The 15,207-nt window shown below is 56.9% G+C and overlaps 6 protein-coding genes across 6 annotated transcripts; 4 read left to right on the forward strand and 2 right to left on the reverse strand.

Moving 5' to 3' along the window:
• The first annotated feature begins 57 nt into the window (after window positions 1-57).
• On the forward strand, window positions 58-2,952 carry BDV59DRAFT_186645 (protein phosphatase 2A regulatory subunit CDC55). The gene is made up of 7 exons (XM_073691058.1): window positions 58-148; window positions 482-819; window positions 935-975; window positions 1,038-1,135; window positions 1,183-1,828; window positions 1,883-2,448; window positions 2,498-2,952. The coding sequence occupies exons 2-7, from the start codon at window positions 776-778 to the stop codon at window positions 2,519-2,521; spliced, it is 1,419 nt and encodes a 472-aa protein (XP_073544086.1). The 5' UTR covers window positions 58-148; window positions 482-775; the 3' UTR covers window positions 2,522-2,952.
• Window positions 2,426-2,952, forward strand: BDV59DRAFT_186648 (uncharacterized protein). The gene has a single exon (XM_073691059.1). The coding sequence runs from the start codon at window positions 2,547-2,549 to the stop codon at window positions 2,889-2,891; it is 345 nt and encodes a 114-aa protein (XP_073544087.1). The 5' UTR covers window positions 2,426-2,546; the 3' UTR covers window positions 2,892-2,952.
• A 476-nt stretch (window positions 2,953-3,428) lies between these two features.
• On the forward strand, window positions 3,429-8,899 carry BDV59DRAFT_118801 (transcriptional regulator SIN3). Its single transcript, XM_073686756.1, has 7 exons — window positions 3,429-3,621; window positions 3,693-3,757; window positions 3,826-4,469; window positions 4,522-4,622; window positions 4,687-5,377; window positions 5,442-8,021; window positions 8,075-8,899. Exons 1-7 carry the CDS (start codon window positions 3,521-3,523, stop codon window positions 8,741-8,743), a joined length of 4,851 nt encoding a protein of 1,616 aa, XP_073544088.1. The 5' UTR covers window positions 3,429-3,520; the 3' UTR covers window positions 8,744-8,899.
• A 575-nt stretch (window positions 8,900-9,474) lies between these two features.
• On the forward strand, window positions 9,475-11,754 carry coaT (acetyl-CoA hydrolase ACH1). Its single transcript, XM_073691060.1, has 4 exons — window positions 9,475-10,077; window positions 10,132-10,372; window positions 10,436-11,401; window positions 11,455-11,754. Exons 1-4 carry the CDS (start codon window positions 9,935-9,937, stop codon window positions 11,680-11,682), a joined length of 1,578 nt encoding a protein of 525 aa, XP_073544089.1. The 5' UTR covers window positions 9,475-9,934; the 3' UTR covers window positions 11,683-11,754.
• Window positions 11,443-13,113, reverse strand: BDV59DRAFT_210377 (glycoside hydrolase family 28 protein; the record flags this gene model as incomplete). The annotated part of the gene is made up of 4 exons (XM_073695589.1): window positions 11,443-12,064; window positions 12,124-12,208; window positions 12,263-12,815; window positions 12,868-13,113. The coding sequence occupies 4 exons, from the start codon at window positions 13,111-13,113 to the stop codon at window positions 11,809-11,811; spliced, it is 1,140 nt and encodes a 379-aa protein (XP_073544090.1). The 3' UTR covers window positions 11,443-11,808.
• Window positions 13,114-13,608: 495 nt separating this feature from the next.
• Window positions 13,609-14,903, reverse strand: BDV59DRAFT_210379 (Zn(II)2Cys6 transcription factor domain-containing protein; the record flags this gene model as incomplete). Its single annotated transcript, XM_073695590.1, has 5 exons — window positions 13,609-13,726; window positions 13,757-14,248; window positions 14,288-14,379; window positions 14,447-14,752; window positions 14,814-14,903. The coding sequence occupies 5 exons, from the start codon at window positions 14,901-14,903 to the stop codon at window positions 13,609-13,611; spliced, it is 1,098 nt and encodes a 365-aa protein (XP_073544091.1).
• Between the last annotated feature and the right edge of the window lie 304 nt (window positions 14,904-15,207).

The following is a 15,207-nucleotide window of genomic DNA, read 5'->3' on the forward strand; positions in this document are numbered from 1 at the left end:
GTTGGCGAGTGACTAAGAAGCTCCCCACCATCTGCCTCCCACCACTACCACCACCACCACCACCGCCAACTACCACCAACTACTACCTCCATCACCACCGCCATCTCCTCCTCCGCCATCCCGCTTCTTCCTCTCGATCTCCACGACGGTGAGTCTCTTCAACTTCTTCTCTCCTCCTCCTCTCCCCATCCCTTCCTTCTTCCTCAACTCCACTCCCCCCTCTGCAAATTTCTCCTCGTCATCTCACCTCTTCCCCTCCTCATGGGCTCCTCCCGTGGCCCTGCTCTGGTAGTACCTTCTCTTCTCTCATCCTCATCTTCCCCCATTCTTTCGTCTCTCTCCCTCACTCAGCAGATCCTCCTCGCTGGGTGCGCGCCCGGGCTTTCTGACGCATCCCCGCCTCGCATACTCCACCTCGTTCCCATCCGTTGTCGTGTCCGACCTGGAAGGCTCCTCCACTGACCTGAATCCCTCTTATCAGCCTGGTCTGACGTCGCTATCCCCCTCCTTCGTGTCTCTCATTCCCGCCGGATTTCTCCCCCTCCGTATTACCTCTCGTGATCTCGTCCTCGAGCGGACTGGATCGTCGGTTTTTTGCCGCCATCTTCACCGCTCAACTGCCTATCATCGACCCAAAAGACCCTTCAATCCACCCCCTCCAAACGACTCGCTGCACTGCCAGAGTGGGCTCTCCTTCTGTCCCGCCAGCAACTCCCCGGACCGTGGATCCTGGTTGTCGAGTTACTACCCCGGCAAGGGTGGACTTTGATAGAAAATGGTAGACAGGGATCCAGGTACACCTACCTGGAAGTTCACACAGTGAGTCTCCCTGTCTGCAGATGCTCGATGAAGGTTGTCTCGTTGCGCTGGAGAACTTTTCTTGCGTTTTGGAAAAGGTATCAAATGCATCGATCGCCAAGCTAATCTTGTGCAGATGCTTCGGTGATAAAGGGGACGTGGAAGATATCACAGAAGGTATGGTCTCGTCGGATCTCGCGGATCGTCCGCTGAATCTCCCTCACTGACACTCCATCCAGCTGATATCATCTCCACCGTCGAGTTCGATCACACCGGAAACTACCTGGCCACGGGAGATAAGGGCGGGAGAGTAGTGCTCTTTGAGAGAAACGAAACGGTATTACCCCCCCGGCTCTACCTCTCCCAGTTCTAACCGCCGCCTAGAAAAAAACCTGCGAGTATAAGTTCCACACCGAATTTCAGTCGCACGAACCGGAGTTCGACTATCTTAAATCCCTAGAGATCGAAGAGAAGATCAACAAAATTAAATGGTGTAGACGGCAAAATGCTTCCCATTTCCTCCTCTCGACCAATGATAAGACGATAAAGTTGTGGAAGGTGTTCGACAAGTCGCTGAAGGTCGTCGCCGAGAACAACCTCTCCAGCGAACTCACCCCCGCCGGCGTTGGCGGCGGAGGGGCGCCACGCGCCCCCCATCTATCATTCAAGGACGCTTCCGCCTTGAAGCTGCCGCGGATGACGCATCACGACACCGTCGTCGCCGCCGTACCGCGCCGGACGTACGCCAATGCACACGCCTATCATATCAACAGTATCTCCGTGAACAGCGACGGGGAGACCTTTATCAGCAGCGATGATCTTCGCATCAACCTGTGGAACCTGAACATTCAAGACCAGAGCTTCAACATTGTCGATATCAAACCGGCCAACATGGAGGAACTGACGGAGGTGATCACCGCCGCCGAATTCCACCCCACGAGCTGCAATTGGTTCATGTATGCCAGCTCTAAGGGTACCATCAAACTGGCCGACATGCGGCAACGCGCCTTGTGCGACGAGCACCACAAACGTGAGTACCCGTCGTCTCGCTCGTAGGAAGCGAGTCTTGGCTGATCTGCAGCAGTCTTCGAACAAGAAGAGGACGCCTCCTCTCGCTCCTTCTTTTCCGAAATCATCTCCTCCATCTCTGACGTGCGATTCTCCAATGACGGCCGGTACATCGTGTCCCGTGACTATCTGACCGTGAAAATCTGGGATGTCAACATGGAGCGTCAGCCGGTGAAGACGATCCCGATCCACGAGCACCTGCGGCCTCGCCTGTGCGACACGTACGAGAACGACAGCATCTTCGACAAGTTCGAGGTGGTGTTCTCGGGCGATGCGGAGAATGTCATGACCGGCAGCTACAACAACAACTTTATGATCTACCCCACCGAACCCAGCAAGGAGACGGAGATCGTCTTGCAGGCGGACAAGTCGGCTTTCAAGGCCAAGAAGGTCGGCGTGCCCACCCCGATGAACAAGGGCGCCAACGGAAAGAAGAGCGGCTCTCGATCCACCAGCCCGGCAGGCCCTGGAAGCCGTATGAAGAAGGAGACCGATGCCGATCAAATCGACTTCAACAAGAAGATCCTGCACATGAGCTGGCATCCATATGAGGATAGCATTGCCATTGCGGCCACCAACAATGTGAGTTGTCTGTCTTTCTTGGTCCTATCTACGAGGCTAACCGAGACAGCTATTCGTTTTCTCCGCGTTGTAAGTAGTACTAGGAGGGATCATCCTACATGGACAGATGCATCGAGGCATACACGGAGGCCACATATCCCGAAAAAAAAAAAGAGGTTGCTAGCAGCCGCATTTGCAGATCCAAAATTCAAGTTGTCCGTTCTATTTCAAAACCATGTCTTGTTCCGTTCCGCCTCCTGTTGCTGCATGCCATACCATGTACCGACGTCCCTGACTTTGATTTGTTGTGTGGGAATTTTGGTGAGAATGTGCTGCTTTGCTTGGGGGGGCGTTCTACGGGGATGTCGAATAGAGAGGTTGGCGAGGCGAAGCCGTTGTTCCAACACCCGCAATGGCGGCAACTAGAAGAGGACTCGCTTGGACTGGACGCTACGGGGGTGTGATTAGTGGACGTATCGAGTAGATAGTAATGAATATATTGAACCAGTAGTATGTCTATCGTTATGTCCGTACCTGATTCATGCATGCACGTAAACACGGATCTACACCGCCGGATCCATCAGATCATGACGTCGTCACCGTCTGGCTCGCCCTCCGGAAAAACCATGATGCCGGGCACGGCCACTCCTGCCCCGAAACGGCATAGCGTGGATAAAGCCTCTCTCCGCCTTCTTCTCCAGCCGTGATCGGGTCGCGCGCAATCCACTGCACCATCATATCACATCCCAGGCCTGTTGCTCCCTGGTGTCGACAGCCCTTCTTCGCCCCCTTTCTCCCGGTGTGCTCTTGATTCTTGCTTCGCTTCATTCACGCTCTCTCGATTCCTGTCGCATCACTGCTGTTCAGATCCCTTGTCTGTGTTCGTTCGCACCACTGCGCCCTCAGTGATGTCGCTGTGAAATGACATAGACACAGAGAGCTCAACTGTGCGAAAAAGGATTCACCGATTCAGAGCTTGGCTTGTCTCCATCACTAGCCTTTCTGTCTGCCTTGTCTTGGCCTTTTCTCCCCTTAGACCGGTCCTCCGAGCAATTCTTGGGGCCTCCAATCTGTCCTGCTTTCCTCCCAGATCATGAACTCCTCGGGCAGTGATAACTGGCATCCTGGTGGACCTCCGCAACACCCTGGGATGGAGCAAATGAATCAACAGCCTCGCCCGCTGGGCTCGTTCAGGTGTGTGCCCAGATGTTATCCTCGTTGCGTCCTCGACGAAGCCGTTAGGATGCTAACCCCGTTCTCTGCAGTCAAAATCCGCCCCCTCAACAAGGCCCGTCGGCGCAGCCCGCGGGGCCTGTCCTTCCGCCTCCTGGTTAGCATACTCTGTCCCCCATACATTTCAGGTTCGGTCATGTCTGACTGACGGTTCGTGCCCCCTAGGTCCTTATCATCCCGCGAGCCAGCCCTCCGGTCACTCCCTCCCTGGACTGGCAGAGTTGAGCCAGGGTCCCGGTGGCCCTCATCAACCCCCCGCCTATGGTCAACACCCTTCTGCCCCGTCCCACAGCGCGGGCCACTCGCTTCCGGCCATTGGACAGGCTATGCAGCACCCTTCGCCGCAGTCCATCAACCGAGAGCACGAGCGGGACTCCCGGGAGCGGGAACTCCTCGAACGGCATAGGCAGGAGGAGATGGCCCACCGGGAACGTGAACAGCGGGAGCGTGAGCAGTTGGAGCTCCAACAACGGGAGCGACAGCAGCGCGAGCCGCCGCATCACCCCGTTCAGAGCCATACAGGGTCCATCCCCTTGCACCAGCCTGTCGCGTCCAAGGTCCCGAACTCCATCCATGGCCCCAACGGGCTCCTCTCGAATATCGGATCGAACCCCCCCGCTGGTCCTCAACCCGGCGGCCCGGGCTCTCTCTATGGTCCCCAGATGCAGCATGGCGAAGGTACCCCCCGGTCGTATCTGCAGCACCCCGGCGGCCCGGCGGGTCAACCTATGATGGGGTTTAATGGCTCGGGGCCTCAGATGCCAGGCAATGTGGCTGCTCTGGCCCAGGGCCAGCAGCCCATCTTGAATGTAAGTGCATCCCATCCGTTGCTGGCTGTGGACGTGTGCTGACAAGGGGTAGGACGCGCTTAGCTATCTCGATCAGGTCAAGGTTCGGTTCGTTGATCAACCGGATGTGTATAACCGGTTTCTCGACATAATGAAGGATTTCAAGAGCCAAGCGTGAGTGTTCCCCCCTGTATTGTTGCGCGTGAATGTTCTTTGGGTGTTGTCTGACCCCCTGCAGCATCGACACTCCCGGCGTTATTCAACGCGTGTCCACCCTCTTCAATGGTCACCCCGCCCTCATCCAAGGCTTCAATACCTTCCTGCCACCTGGCTACCGCATCGAATGCGGAACTGAGGATAACCCAGATGCCATTCGCGTCACCACTCCCTCGGGTACCAATACGATCAGTATGCCTCAGCGGGCGCCGTTGGACGCTGCGGGTGATCTGGGTCCTGGTGGTGGCATGGGCCATGGGCGCCCCGACTTTTTCGACCAAGCTCGCCCGGGATGGCAACAACCCCAGCACCAACAGCAACAGCAGGGTAACCTTCCCGGGTCCTACTCCCCCGGCTCTCGCATAATGGGTCCGGGGATGTTTGGTCAGCAAGGTGGCCAGGGACAACCTCGAGAGCATCACTATGATTACCCATCTCAACAGGAACAGGGTGGACCCGGTCCCTCAATCCCCCATGGACAGGATCAACGCGGGGTGTCGCAGCTTCAGGGCGCCGCCTCCGCTGCTTCCGCCGGTTTGGGACGCCCCTCGATGATGCAAGTCTCTTCCGCGGGACAGGGTCCCAACCTCTCCCAGCCGATGAACAGCCTGGCGGGTGTAGGATCGGGAATGTTGCAAGGTTCGCAGGCGGACTTGAATAAGCGTGGTCCCGTGGAGTTCAACCACGCGATCAGCTATGTGAACAAGATCAAGGTGAGTGCTGGATCCTGATGACTCCCAAGGAATTGATCACTGACGTTGAGCCCTCCACCAACAGAACCGATTTGCAAGCGCCCCCGAGATCTACAAGCAGTTCCTAGAGATCCTACAGACGTACCAACGCGAGTCGAAACCGATCCAGGACGTGTATGCGCAAGTGACGCAGCTGTTCAACACCGCGCCGGATCTATTGGAGGACTTCAAACAGTTTCTGCCTGAATCGGCGGCGCACGCCAAACAGCAGGCGGCGGCGGCGCGGCAGGCGGAGGAGGCGGCCCCCCTCAGCAACGTGCGCGGCGAGCCGACCTATCCCGCCTCGAACGCCCTGCCCTCACAGACGCCCAATCGCGATGTCAAGATGCCTCCGCTCGGCCAGTTCAATGTCAAGGACTCTGGCAAGGAGAGTAAGAAGCGTCGCGGTGGCCCCGGGGCCCCGTCCACACTGGGCTCCATCTCGGGCCCTTCGGCCGCGGAGGCAGCCCGTATGGCGGATGCTCAGGGTCGGCCTTCCACTCTGCAGCCTGGAAATGTGAACAAGAGAGCCAAAGTACACCATGGGAAGCCTCAGGCTGAGGTGGCCCCGGCGGTGTCGCCAACGCTCGTGCCTGCGCTTCCAGAACCCATCCAGCCGACTTTCTCGCTGACTCCCACCCAGGAGGAGTTCGCCTTCTTCGACCGCGTGAAGAAGTACATTGGCAACAAGCAGACTTTCAGTGAATTCCTCAAACTGTGCAATCTGTATTCGACCGACCTGATCGACCGACATGTTCTCGTCAAGAGGGCCGGTAGCTACATTGGTTCCAACCCTGAGCTCATGGCTTGGTTCAAGCGCTTCATGCATGTCGACGAACCCGAAGACAAAATCATCGAGTCTAAGCCCAAGCAGGAGCCCGGCATGGTCAACCTGTCGCATTGTCGGTCCCTCGGACCTAGCTATCGTCTTCTCCCCAAGCGCGAGCGTCAGAAGCCCTGCAGTGGCCGCGATCAGCTGTGCTACAGCGTGTTGAACGACGAGTGGGCGTCCCACCCGACGTGGGCGTCGGAGGATTCGGGTTTCGTGGCCCACCGCAAGAACCAGTACGAAGATGCGTTGCACCGGATCGAAGAGGATCGCCACGACTATGACCATCACATTGAAGCCTGCACTCGGACCATCCAGCTCATTGAGCCTATCGTGCAGCAGTTCCTGGTCATGTCGGACGCGGAGCGGGCGGCGTTCAAGCTCCCTCCAGGACTTGGCGGCCAGAGCGAAGCCATCTACCAGCGGGTGATCAAGAAGATTTACGATCGCCAGCGGGGCGAGCGGATCATCCGGGAGATGTTCGAAAGACCCTGCCATGTGCTTCCGATCATCCTCTTCCGTCTGAAGCAGAAGTGTGAGGAGTGGAAGGCCAGCCAGCGTGAATGGGACAAGATCTGGCGTGAGCAAATGCAGAAGGCGTACTGGCGCAGTCTGGACCACCAGGCTATCGCCAGCAAGGGCACAGATAAAAAGCTCTTCGTGGCGAAGCACATCCAGAACGAGATTCAGAACAAGTTTGAGGAGGGCAAAAACCTGCGCAAGAGCGGGTTCCAGGTGCCTAAACATCAGTTCGAATTCACATATGATGATGCGACTGTCCTCATCGATGCCACCCATTTGCTCCTTACCTTCATCGACCGCAACTCTGCTGGTTTCGGAGCAGACCCCCAGAAGGTCATCTCGTTCATCAAGGACTTTATCCCGGTGTTTTACGGCATGGATCGTGACAACTTCCACATGTATATGAACGAACTGTCCAGCGCGACTTCGCAGGCGGACGAGAATGATGATGAGAGTTTGGCTGCCGAGGAAGCGTCGACTCCCCGGAGTCGCAAGGGGCTTACGGGCAAGAAGATGGATCTGCTCCGCGATGTGTTGGAACGTCGCAGTGAGAAGGCCAATCGTACAGACAAAGAAGGCAGCACTCCTGCTAGCCGTGATGGGACTCCGGATGCCGCGCTGGTGCCGTCGACTCCTGTTCCTGATCCGACCGAGCCTTTCGACGTGGCTGAGCTGAAGTGGATGGAGCACCCGGGACAGGGGAACTTCAACCTCCAGCGCGAGTACACGTTGAACGAGTCGTATGAGAAGAAATCGCATCACCTGTACGCCAACCTCAGCATCTACTGCTTCTTCCGCACCTTCGAGATTCTCTATTCCCGTCTGCTGCGCATCAAGCTGCACGAAAAGGATGCGCACAATGATGTGCGCCGCGCGCTCACGGGCAAGCCCGCCCAGGATCTTGGGTTGATCGATAAGGTGCCCACGGACTTGTTCTACGACTGCAGCCCGGATGCGAACCTGTACCAGCAGATTGTGCGCATGTGCGACGAGATCATCAAGGGCGACCTGGAACCCACGCACTTGGAGGAGACTCTTCGTCGGTACTACCTGCGCAGCGGCTACCAGCTGTACAACCTGGAGAAGATGCTGGCGGGCATTGCCAAGTTCGCGGGAGCGATCTTCAACGGGGACTCGAAGGATCGGAGCTCCGACATCATGAACCTCTTCTTCAAGGAGCGGGACCGCGAGGAGACCACCCATAACCAGGAGATCCAGTACCGGAAGCAGGTGGAGAGATTAGTTCGGGATAGTGACATCTATCGCATTACCTATGTAGGTGGAGTTCTTCTGATTGCGCGGTGAACGCTTACTGACGGATTTGGCAGTACCCTACGACCAAGAAGACTACGGTCCAGCTGTTGACGCCGGAGGACGCCACTTTGGAGAACGAAGAGCTGAGCCAGGAAGCACGCTGGTCGTACTACGTGTCTGCCTACACCATGCGGGATCCCACGGAGGGCGTGCCCTTCTCGCAGATGCGCATGCCGTTCCTCAAGCGGAACCTGCCGCCCAAGCTCGAGGAAGAGGAGGAGTACAACCGGTACTACCGTCCGCTGGTGCATCAGGATGGGCTCATCATCCGTATCTGTGCGAACAGCTATCACATTCTGTACGAACCGGGCAGCTACGATTGGTGGTGGCGACCCAGCATGCCCTCGGAAGAATCGACGGAGGAGGACGTCACCAAGGACGAAGGGGCTGTCAAGGAACGGCGGCGGGACCGGTTCACCGAGAAGTTCATCAACAACCCCAGCTGGGCGCACGGCCTGAGCAAGGACGAGGTCGACCAGTCCAACCAACGGTTCCGCTCGTGGATGAAGGGCTCTGCCGGGGAGAGTGGAACCCCCGAGAAAGAGGGGACCACCGCTGCGCCGGCAGCGTCTGCTGCCGAAGACGCCCCGGAGGCGTCCACGTCGGACAAGAAGGAAGATGACAAGGAGGACACGGAGATGGCAGATGCCGAGCCGGCGACGACGGAGTCCAAAGACGAGTAAATGAGGAACGTTCTGTCTTTCCAGTGGGCCTCTCTGGTGGGAATTGTTGATAATTTGCGCGGAGAACTTGGCAGGGTTGGCACCGTTGTTCTTTTCTAGTGATTTCTTTTCTCTTTAATTTCTTGCTATGATCGGTTCTACGTTGTTCGTGCACATGGGACGTTCTGCTGTCTGATCCAACCGCTCGGTATTAGCGCCCATATGATTTGATTTTGACCAGGATCGCCGACCAGATGGGCCGGTCTTCTGCATGAGCAGCGCACGCATGCAATGGATGGGATTTCAGGGTGTTAATAGTTCCGTGGGGGCATCTATGAGGGAACCCACGGCCGAGATTCTTGGGACTGGTGTCTGGATGGGTGCTTTGTGACTAGTAACTGTGTGTGTAAGTGTACTTTACGGGTCGGTTGAATGGAGTTTTCCGTATGTTTATCTGAGATGTATGTACTTGAAGAGTATAGTATAGATGGATCAATGATGGCGAGGGCAAAGTCAGCAGGAAAAGCTCCGTGTGGCCGAAAGTCGATAACCGAAAGAGCCGAGATTCGCCCGATCTATAGAACTATAGGATGAACAGAGATATACTGTCTATTATTATGGTATGTTTGTATATCCTCTATATTCCCCGTAGCTGATCCGAATTATAATGCTAATATTAGGATCAAATAGCATCCCAGTCTATTTAACACTATTTCGGTCTTCATTCTCCCTTTATCTCCATGATCGAGAAAATCCCGAGCCATCGCCGACGTGACGTCAAGATCCATCATTTGAGTCTCAAGTTCCCCATTCCACTTTTTTTTTTTTTATTACCTCTCTCTGGGCATTGGATCCCACTGCGAATTGGGAAGAATCTGGAGTCTGGGGAAATCAGAGCCTTGCGGAGGGGGAGATTCATCGGATACATCGCAAGGCAGCTGGATAGAAGAAGTATACCAGTATAGAACGACCTCCAGATCGCTCGCAGTGAATCCACCCACTGCATTCACCACGACTGAGGTACGTCAGTCAATTGTGACCTTCCATAATGTAAGCAGCTCCTTTCTGCCGGAAGTGACTGGGCTCTCCACTGTGGAGGGCTGCCCTACTTATAACCTCTTCCTCTTCCTCTCTTTCTCTCTCTCCCCCATTTTCTCCCTCTCCACTCTCTCTTCCTCTTTCTTCCCCTTCCCCTCCCCCCCCTCCTTCACCATGTCGGCCTCTGCTCTTCTCAAGAGTCGTGTCAGACGCCCTTCTTATCTCAAAAAGCTCGCCAAGGCTGAAGACCTCATCGATCTCTTTCCCCATGGCTCGTATATCGGCTGGTCCGGTTTCACGGGTGTAGGATACCCGAAGTATGTCCTCCCCCTTTCAAACTACTGCTCATGACAATGGCTAATGCTTCGCAGGAAAGTCCCCACGGCGTTGGCCGACCATGTCGAGAAGAACAGCCTCCAAGGAAAGCTGCGCTACACGCTCTTTGTCGGCGCGTCGTCTGGCGCGGAGACAGAGAACCGCTGGGCCCGCTTGAACATGATCGAGCGTCGCAGTCCGCATCAGGTCGGCAAGGAAATCGCCAAGGGCATCAACTCCGGTCAGATGAATTTCTTCGACAAGCATCTCAGCATGTTCCCATCCGATCTGGTCTACGTATGTTGCTTCACCTTCCTTCACCTTCCCACGCATCGATCTGTATGAACTGACAGGCCACAGGGCTGGTACACTCTTAACAAGCCCCACAACAAGCTGGACGTGGCCGTCATCGAGGCCTCTGCCGTCACGGAGGACGGTGGCATCATCCCCGGCGCGTCCGTGGGTGCCTCCCCCGAGATCGTCCAGATGGCCGACAAGGTCATCATCGAGGTCAATACCGCCAGTCCGTCCTTCGAGGGCCTGCACGATATCACCATGTCGGAGCTGCCGCCCCGTCGCAAGCCCTACCTCATCCTCTCGCCCGAGGACCGGATCGGCACGCCGCACATCCCCGTCGACCCGGAGAAGGTTGTCGCCATCGTGGAATCCGACTACCCGGACCAGACCCAGCCCAATGCCCCCGAGGACGAAACCTCGCAGGCCATCGCGACCAACCTGATCGAGTTCCTCAAGCACGAGGTCAACCACGGCCGCTTGCCGCCCAACCTGCTCCCTATCCAGTCGGGCATCGGCAACATCGCCAACGCGGTCGTCGGCGGCCTCAGCAAGGGCGGCGCCGACTTCACCAACCTCAAGGTCTGGACCGAAGTGCTGCAGGACTCCTTCCTCGACCTCTTCGACAGCGGCAACCTCGACTTCGCCACCGCGACCTCCATCCGCTTCTCCCCGGATGGCTTCAAGCGCTTCTACGACAACTGGGAACGCTACGCCGGCAAGCTCCTCCTGCGCTCCCAGCAGGTTTCCAACTCCCCCGAGATCATCCGCCGTCTGGGCTGCATCGGCATGAACACCCCCGTCGAGGTCGACATCTACGCCCACGCAAACAGCACCTGCGTCATGGGCTCCCGCATGCTCAACGGCCTCGGTGGCTCCGCAGACTTCCTCCGCAGCTCCAAGTACAGTATCATGCACACGCCTTCGTCGCGTCCCAGCAAGACCGACCCCACCGGCGTCAGCTGCATCGTCCCCTTCTGCACCCATATCGACCAGACCGAGCATGACCTGGATGTGGTCGTTACTGAACAGGTATTTCGCCCCCGGAACACCACTTGTGTGATAGACGATACTAACAGAGGTAGGGTCTCGCCGACGTCCGTGGCCTGTCGCCACGCGAGCGTGCCCGCGTCATCATCAAGAACTGCGCCCACCCCGAGTACCAGCCCATCCTGACCGACTACCTCGACCGCGCCGAGTTCGAGTGTCTGAAGAAGGGCATGGGCCACGAGCCGCATCTGCTCTTCCAGGCGTTCAAGATGCACCAGAGTCTACAGGAGAACGGCACCATGAAGATTAACAGCTGGGATTAGACTAGAGTTTGTACGGTTCTTGGAGAATTGGAGTAATGTTGGCACCGACACATATTAATGATACGTTTTCCTCATGCTATTCCAGTTGTAGACTCCATGAGGACTGCGCAGTACGTCTGGAGTGGATCAAGTAGAACAAGAAGCAACGCTGGGCACATTCTGGCAGCTGCCGTAGTCCTTCCCACCGGTCACGTCCACGCTCTTCCATGTCCAGTCCGAACACGCTCCACTGCCGCACACGATAGCAATGTTGTAGCCGCTCGATGACACGGCGCCAGACCCGGCGACGTTCTCGACCGTCAGGTCGGTGATGGGGATGCCCGACGTCGGACTACCCTTGAGATCGCCGCCGTCGTAGTTCTGCTCGATGAGGATGCCGTACCTAGACTGCATTAGCTTCTTCATTCGCAGCTCCTTTCCGTACGGCGTGCTTCAGCCTACTTGGAAATCGACTGGAGCGTGATCCCCGAGTATGTCACGCCTTTAATCGTGCCCGTGTCGCCCGCGGTGGCCTTGATGCGGATGCCTATCACCGTCAGTCAACGACCAACGTTCAACTCCCCGGAGAAAGGCCCAGTACCGTTCGTCGAGCTCTTCACCTCGGAATTCGTAAACGTCACCGTATCAACGGTGTTATCCGACCTCCCCCCGACGCTCCCAATCGACAGCCCATGCCCGCCGGAACACACCCCGCCGCTGAACGTGATGTCCGTGCCGGAGTTGACGGCGACGCAGTCGTCCTGGTTGTACACGTTGGCCCCCGTGATGACCACATTGCTGCTGGACCCGATGTCGAAGCCGTCGGTGTTGTGCCCGCCGCCGCTGTCGCCGGCCGAGTTGTCGATCGTCATGTCCGTGATGGTCAGCCCGTCGCACCCGTTGACGCTGACCGCCTGCACCGGCGTGTTCTGGATGTGCAGGTCGCTGATCGTCGAGTCCGTCAGGTCGTGCGCGTAGAAGAACTTTGGCTTCGTCTTGCCCCCGTTGCTGCCCTCGCCGTCCCACCACCGCGCCCCGTCGCCGTTAAGATACGCCCCCGACGCCCCCTTGACCGTGATCCCCGTGCCGGAGATTCGCAGCAGTGGGCCCGACCACTCCTCGTAGCCCCAGGTGGTTTCGCCCTCGAAGATGACCTGCTGATCGATTAGGGTGCTGTGTGCTGGAGGGAAGGGAAGGGAGACGTACGGTTGTATCGTCGGGCAGGTCGCCCAAGTCCAGCGTCGTGCCGGAGGGGACCGCAACAGACGACAGGATGATGGTCGAGCAGGCCTTTTGCGACACGCTCGCGGACGACGCCCCGTTGGACCCGGAAAACGTGCAGCTTGTGGCGCGCTTCGCCAGCGTCGGCGATGGGGTGATCAGAGGGTCGGCCGGTGAGGCCATCGCCGTGGCCGCGAGGGCTAGGAGGGCAACCGAGCCAAGGTTCAGCATGTTGAGATGGGGGTGTTGTTGGATGTTGCTGTTACACTGATCATGCCCCCGGCCTGGAGCTACCGTGGTCTTTTATAGACCGGGATGCCCTGTTGCCTGTGGTGTTTCCTCTCGTGTTGAGTGGGTATAGAGCGCTGAAGAACGCCGTGTAGTCGTTTCTCCTCCAATCGCTGTCGGCCGGCCTCGTGGTGAGCGGCTGTCATTGGTGGCAAATCTATACAGCCGAAACGAGGCAATATCAGACCTCCCGGGAGAGACCCGAGACGACGGAAGAACAGCACAAGCCCTGCCGAGAAAGCTTCGCCGATGCTTCTTTTTGGAGAGGTTCGTGCGCGGGAATGTCGTTTACCCCAGGTTGTGGCGTGGGTTTTGGCTGAGTCTGTTACCGCCGCCTTCGGGGATTTTCCACCAGCCGGAGGGTTGAGTGTCCTGATAGCGGGATTGTACATGGGCGGATTGACGTGTAGTTTGTAATAAATATATTTAGTGCCTAACTCATTCCATCGCGCCTGGAAGAACTGCCTGTACCGCAACATTCCCCCGGTGATACCGCCGTAAATACAAGTATATAGAAGGACACTCCACTCGAGCCCGAAGTTCGATCCACCATATACTGTGGCTTGCTTTGCGGTACCATAGATACAGCAGCAAAAGCGCCACTGGGTCTTTTCTGCGCAGAAGGTCCTCGAAGGGGCCATGGATACAGCGCGGGAAGAGTTGGGTCTGGCCAGTTGTGACCTCGTCATCTGGGAGGTCAAGGATCTGGGATACTGCGTGCGCGGCATGGAAATATGGATTGCTCTCCGTCGACGAGTCGTTGAGGAGACAAGTGGCAGCCAAAGCCCTCGGTATACCGTCTATGCCCCTCTCGGGCAAGGGCGAATTTATCTGGGCAAAGGTCGCCGCCATGACGCTGAAGATACTGTCCGGTCGTAGCGGGTCCACTGTGTGCCACAGCGCCATTTTGCCTCTGGTCATACGTAACCAATCCAGGTCGAAATGGTCAGAGGAGTTGAAGGGCCATGATTCTTCCGGGGTGCATGCATCCGGAGACGAGAAGCTCAAGACAGCCAGAGCCGCCGCCGTGCCCCAAATTGGGTCTTTGGCAGTCGCTTCGATTGGCCCCCTTAAACGTCTGTTCAGAAGAGTGGTGCTTCGAGTCCAGTGATAGCACTCTTCCAGACTGCGGCGACAGCCTAGTGAATTGTTTAGATGGCGGTCATATGCATATGCTACCGCAAGAGAGGCGTGCATTAAAAATGGGTGCTGTAAGCTATCTGTTAGCCGAGCTTGGGGGATAAGGGATGTTCCTGTCGGATGGTGGCATACTTACGGTGAAGGCCAGCCCCAGGAGCTTGCGATTGACGTGCACCATATTGGGGTCGTCTGGGGTCATGAGGCTACGCCCAAGATACCGCGTGATAAAATCCTGGCATTTTGCATTCAATTGATACGATGTGGATTCGTCCGCTGTCCAGACAGCACTGGCGACAGGAGGTTGAAGGTCTGCTTTCTTTCGAACTACCAGTGGCCGCCCCGTGCCAGCGCCGACGGGTTGTAGGTCGGGGACATTCGACATGAAGTTGCATAATATCCCGAATGAACTACATCTGTTGCAATGTGGCTTACCTTCGTCGCACTAGAAGGCCAGGGACTTCGTTCAGCCACGCATCAGTGTAGGAGCGTCGAGAGCCACGCACCTTGAGTTTCCTGAGCTTGCAATTTCGGCAGCCATATCTCGACCTGCGGGACCTACGCTCTGGAGCGTCTTTTGCACCAGCTGAGACCATACTTGATTGGTTGTGCGATGCTTTGCGAGCTCATTCCATCCGAAGAGGCCAGGTGGAGATGGGCACGATCTCCACAGACATTACAGCGTACGGAGTACTCTGTACTAGCATTTCTACTATGGCATGTATGCTAACCTCCTTTCGGAAACGAATTCCACGCTAACTCTTGCTCGGATGCAGCGCTCTCTGATTGGCTGTCTACGTCCGGAGTAAATAATCTGGATCGACAGCTTTCTTGTATAAGAACGAGCCCAGGTCCATGGCATCAGCCGCTGTTCACATAGCTCTACACATCTGCTACCTA

This window comes from Aspergillus ambiguus (genome assembly GCF_047715705.1).
Source record: "Aspergillus ambiguus strain CBS 117.58 unplaced genomic scaffold BDV59scaffold_43, whole genome shotgun sequence".
Taxonomy (NCBI): Eukaryota; Fungi; Ascomycota; class Eurotiomycetes; order Eurotiales; family Aspergillaceae; genus Aspergillus; species Aspergillus ambiguus.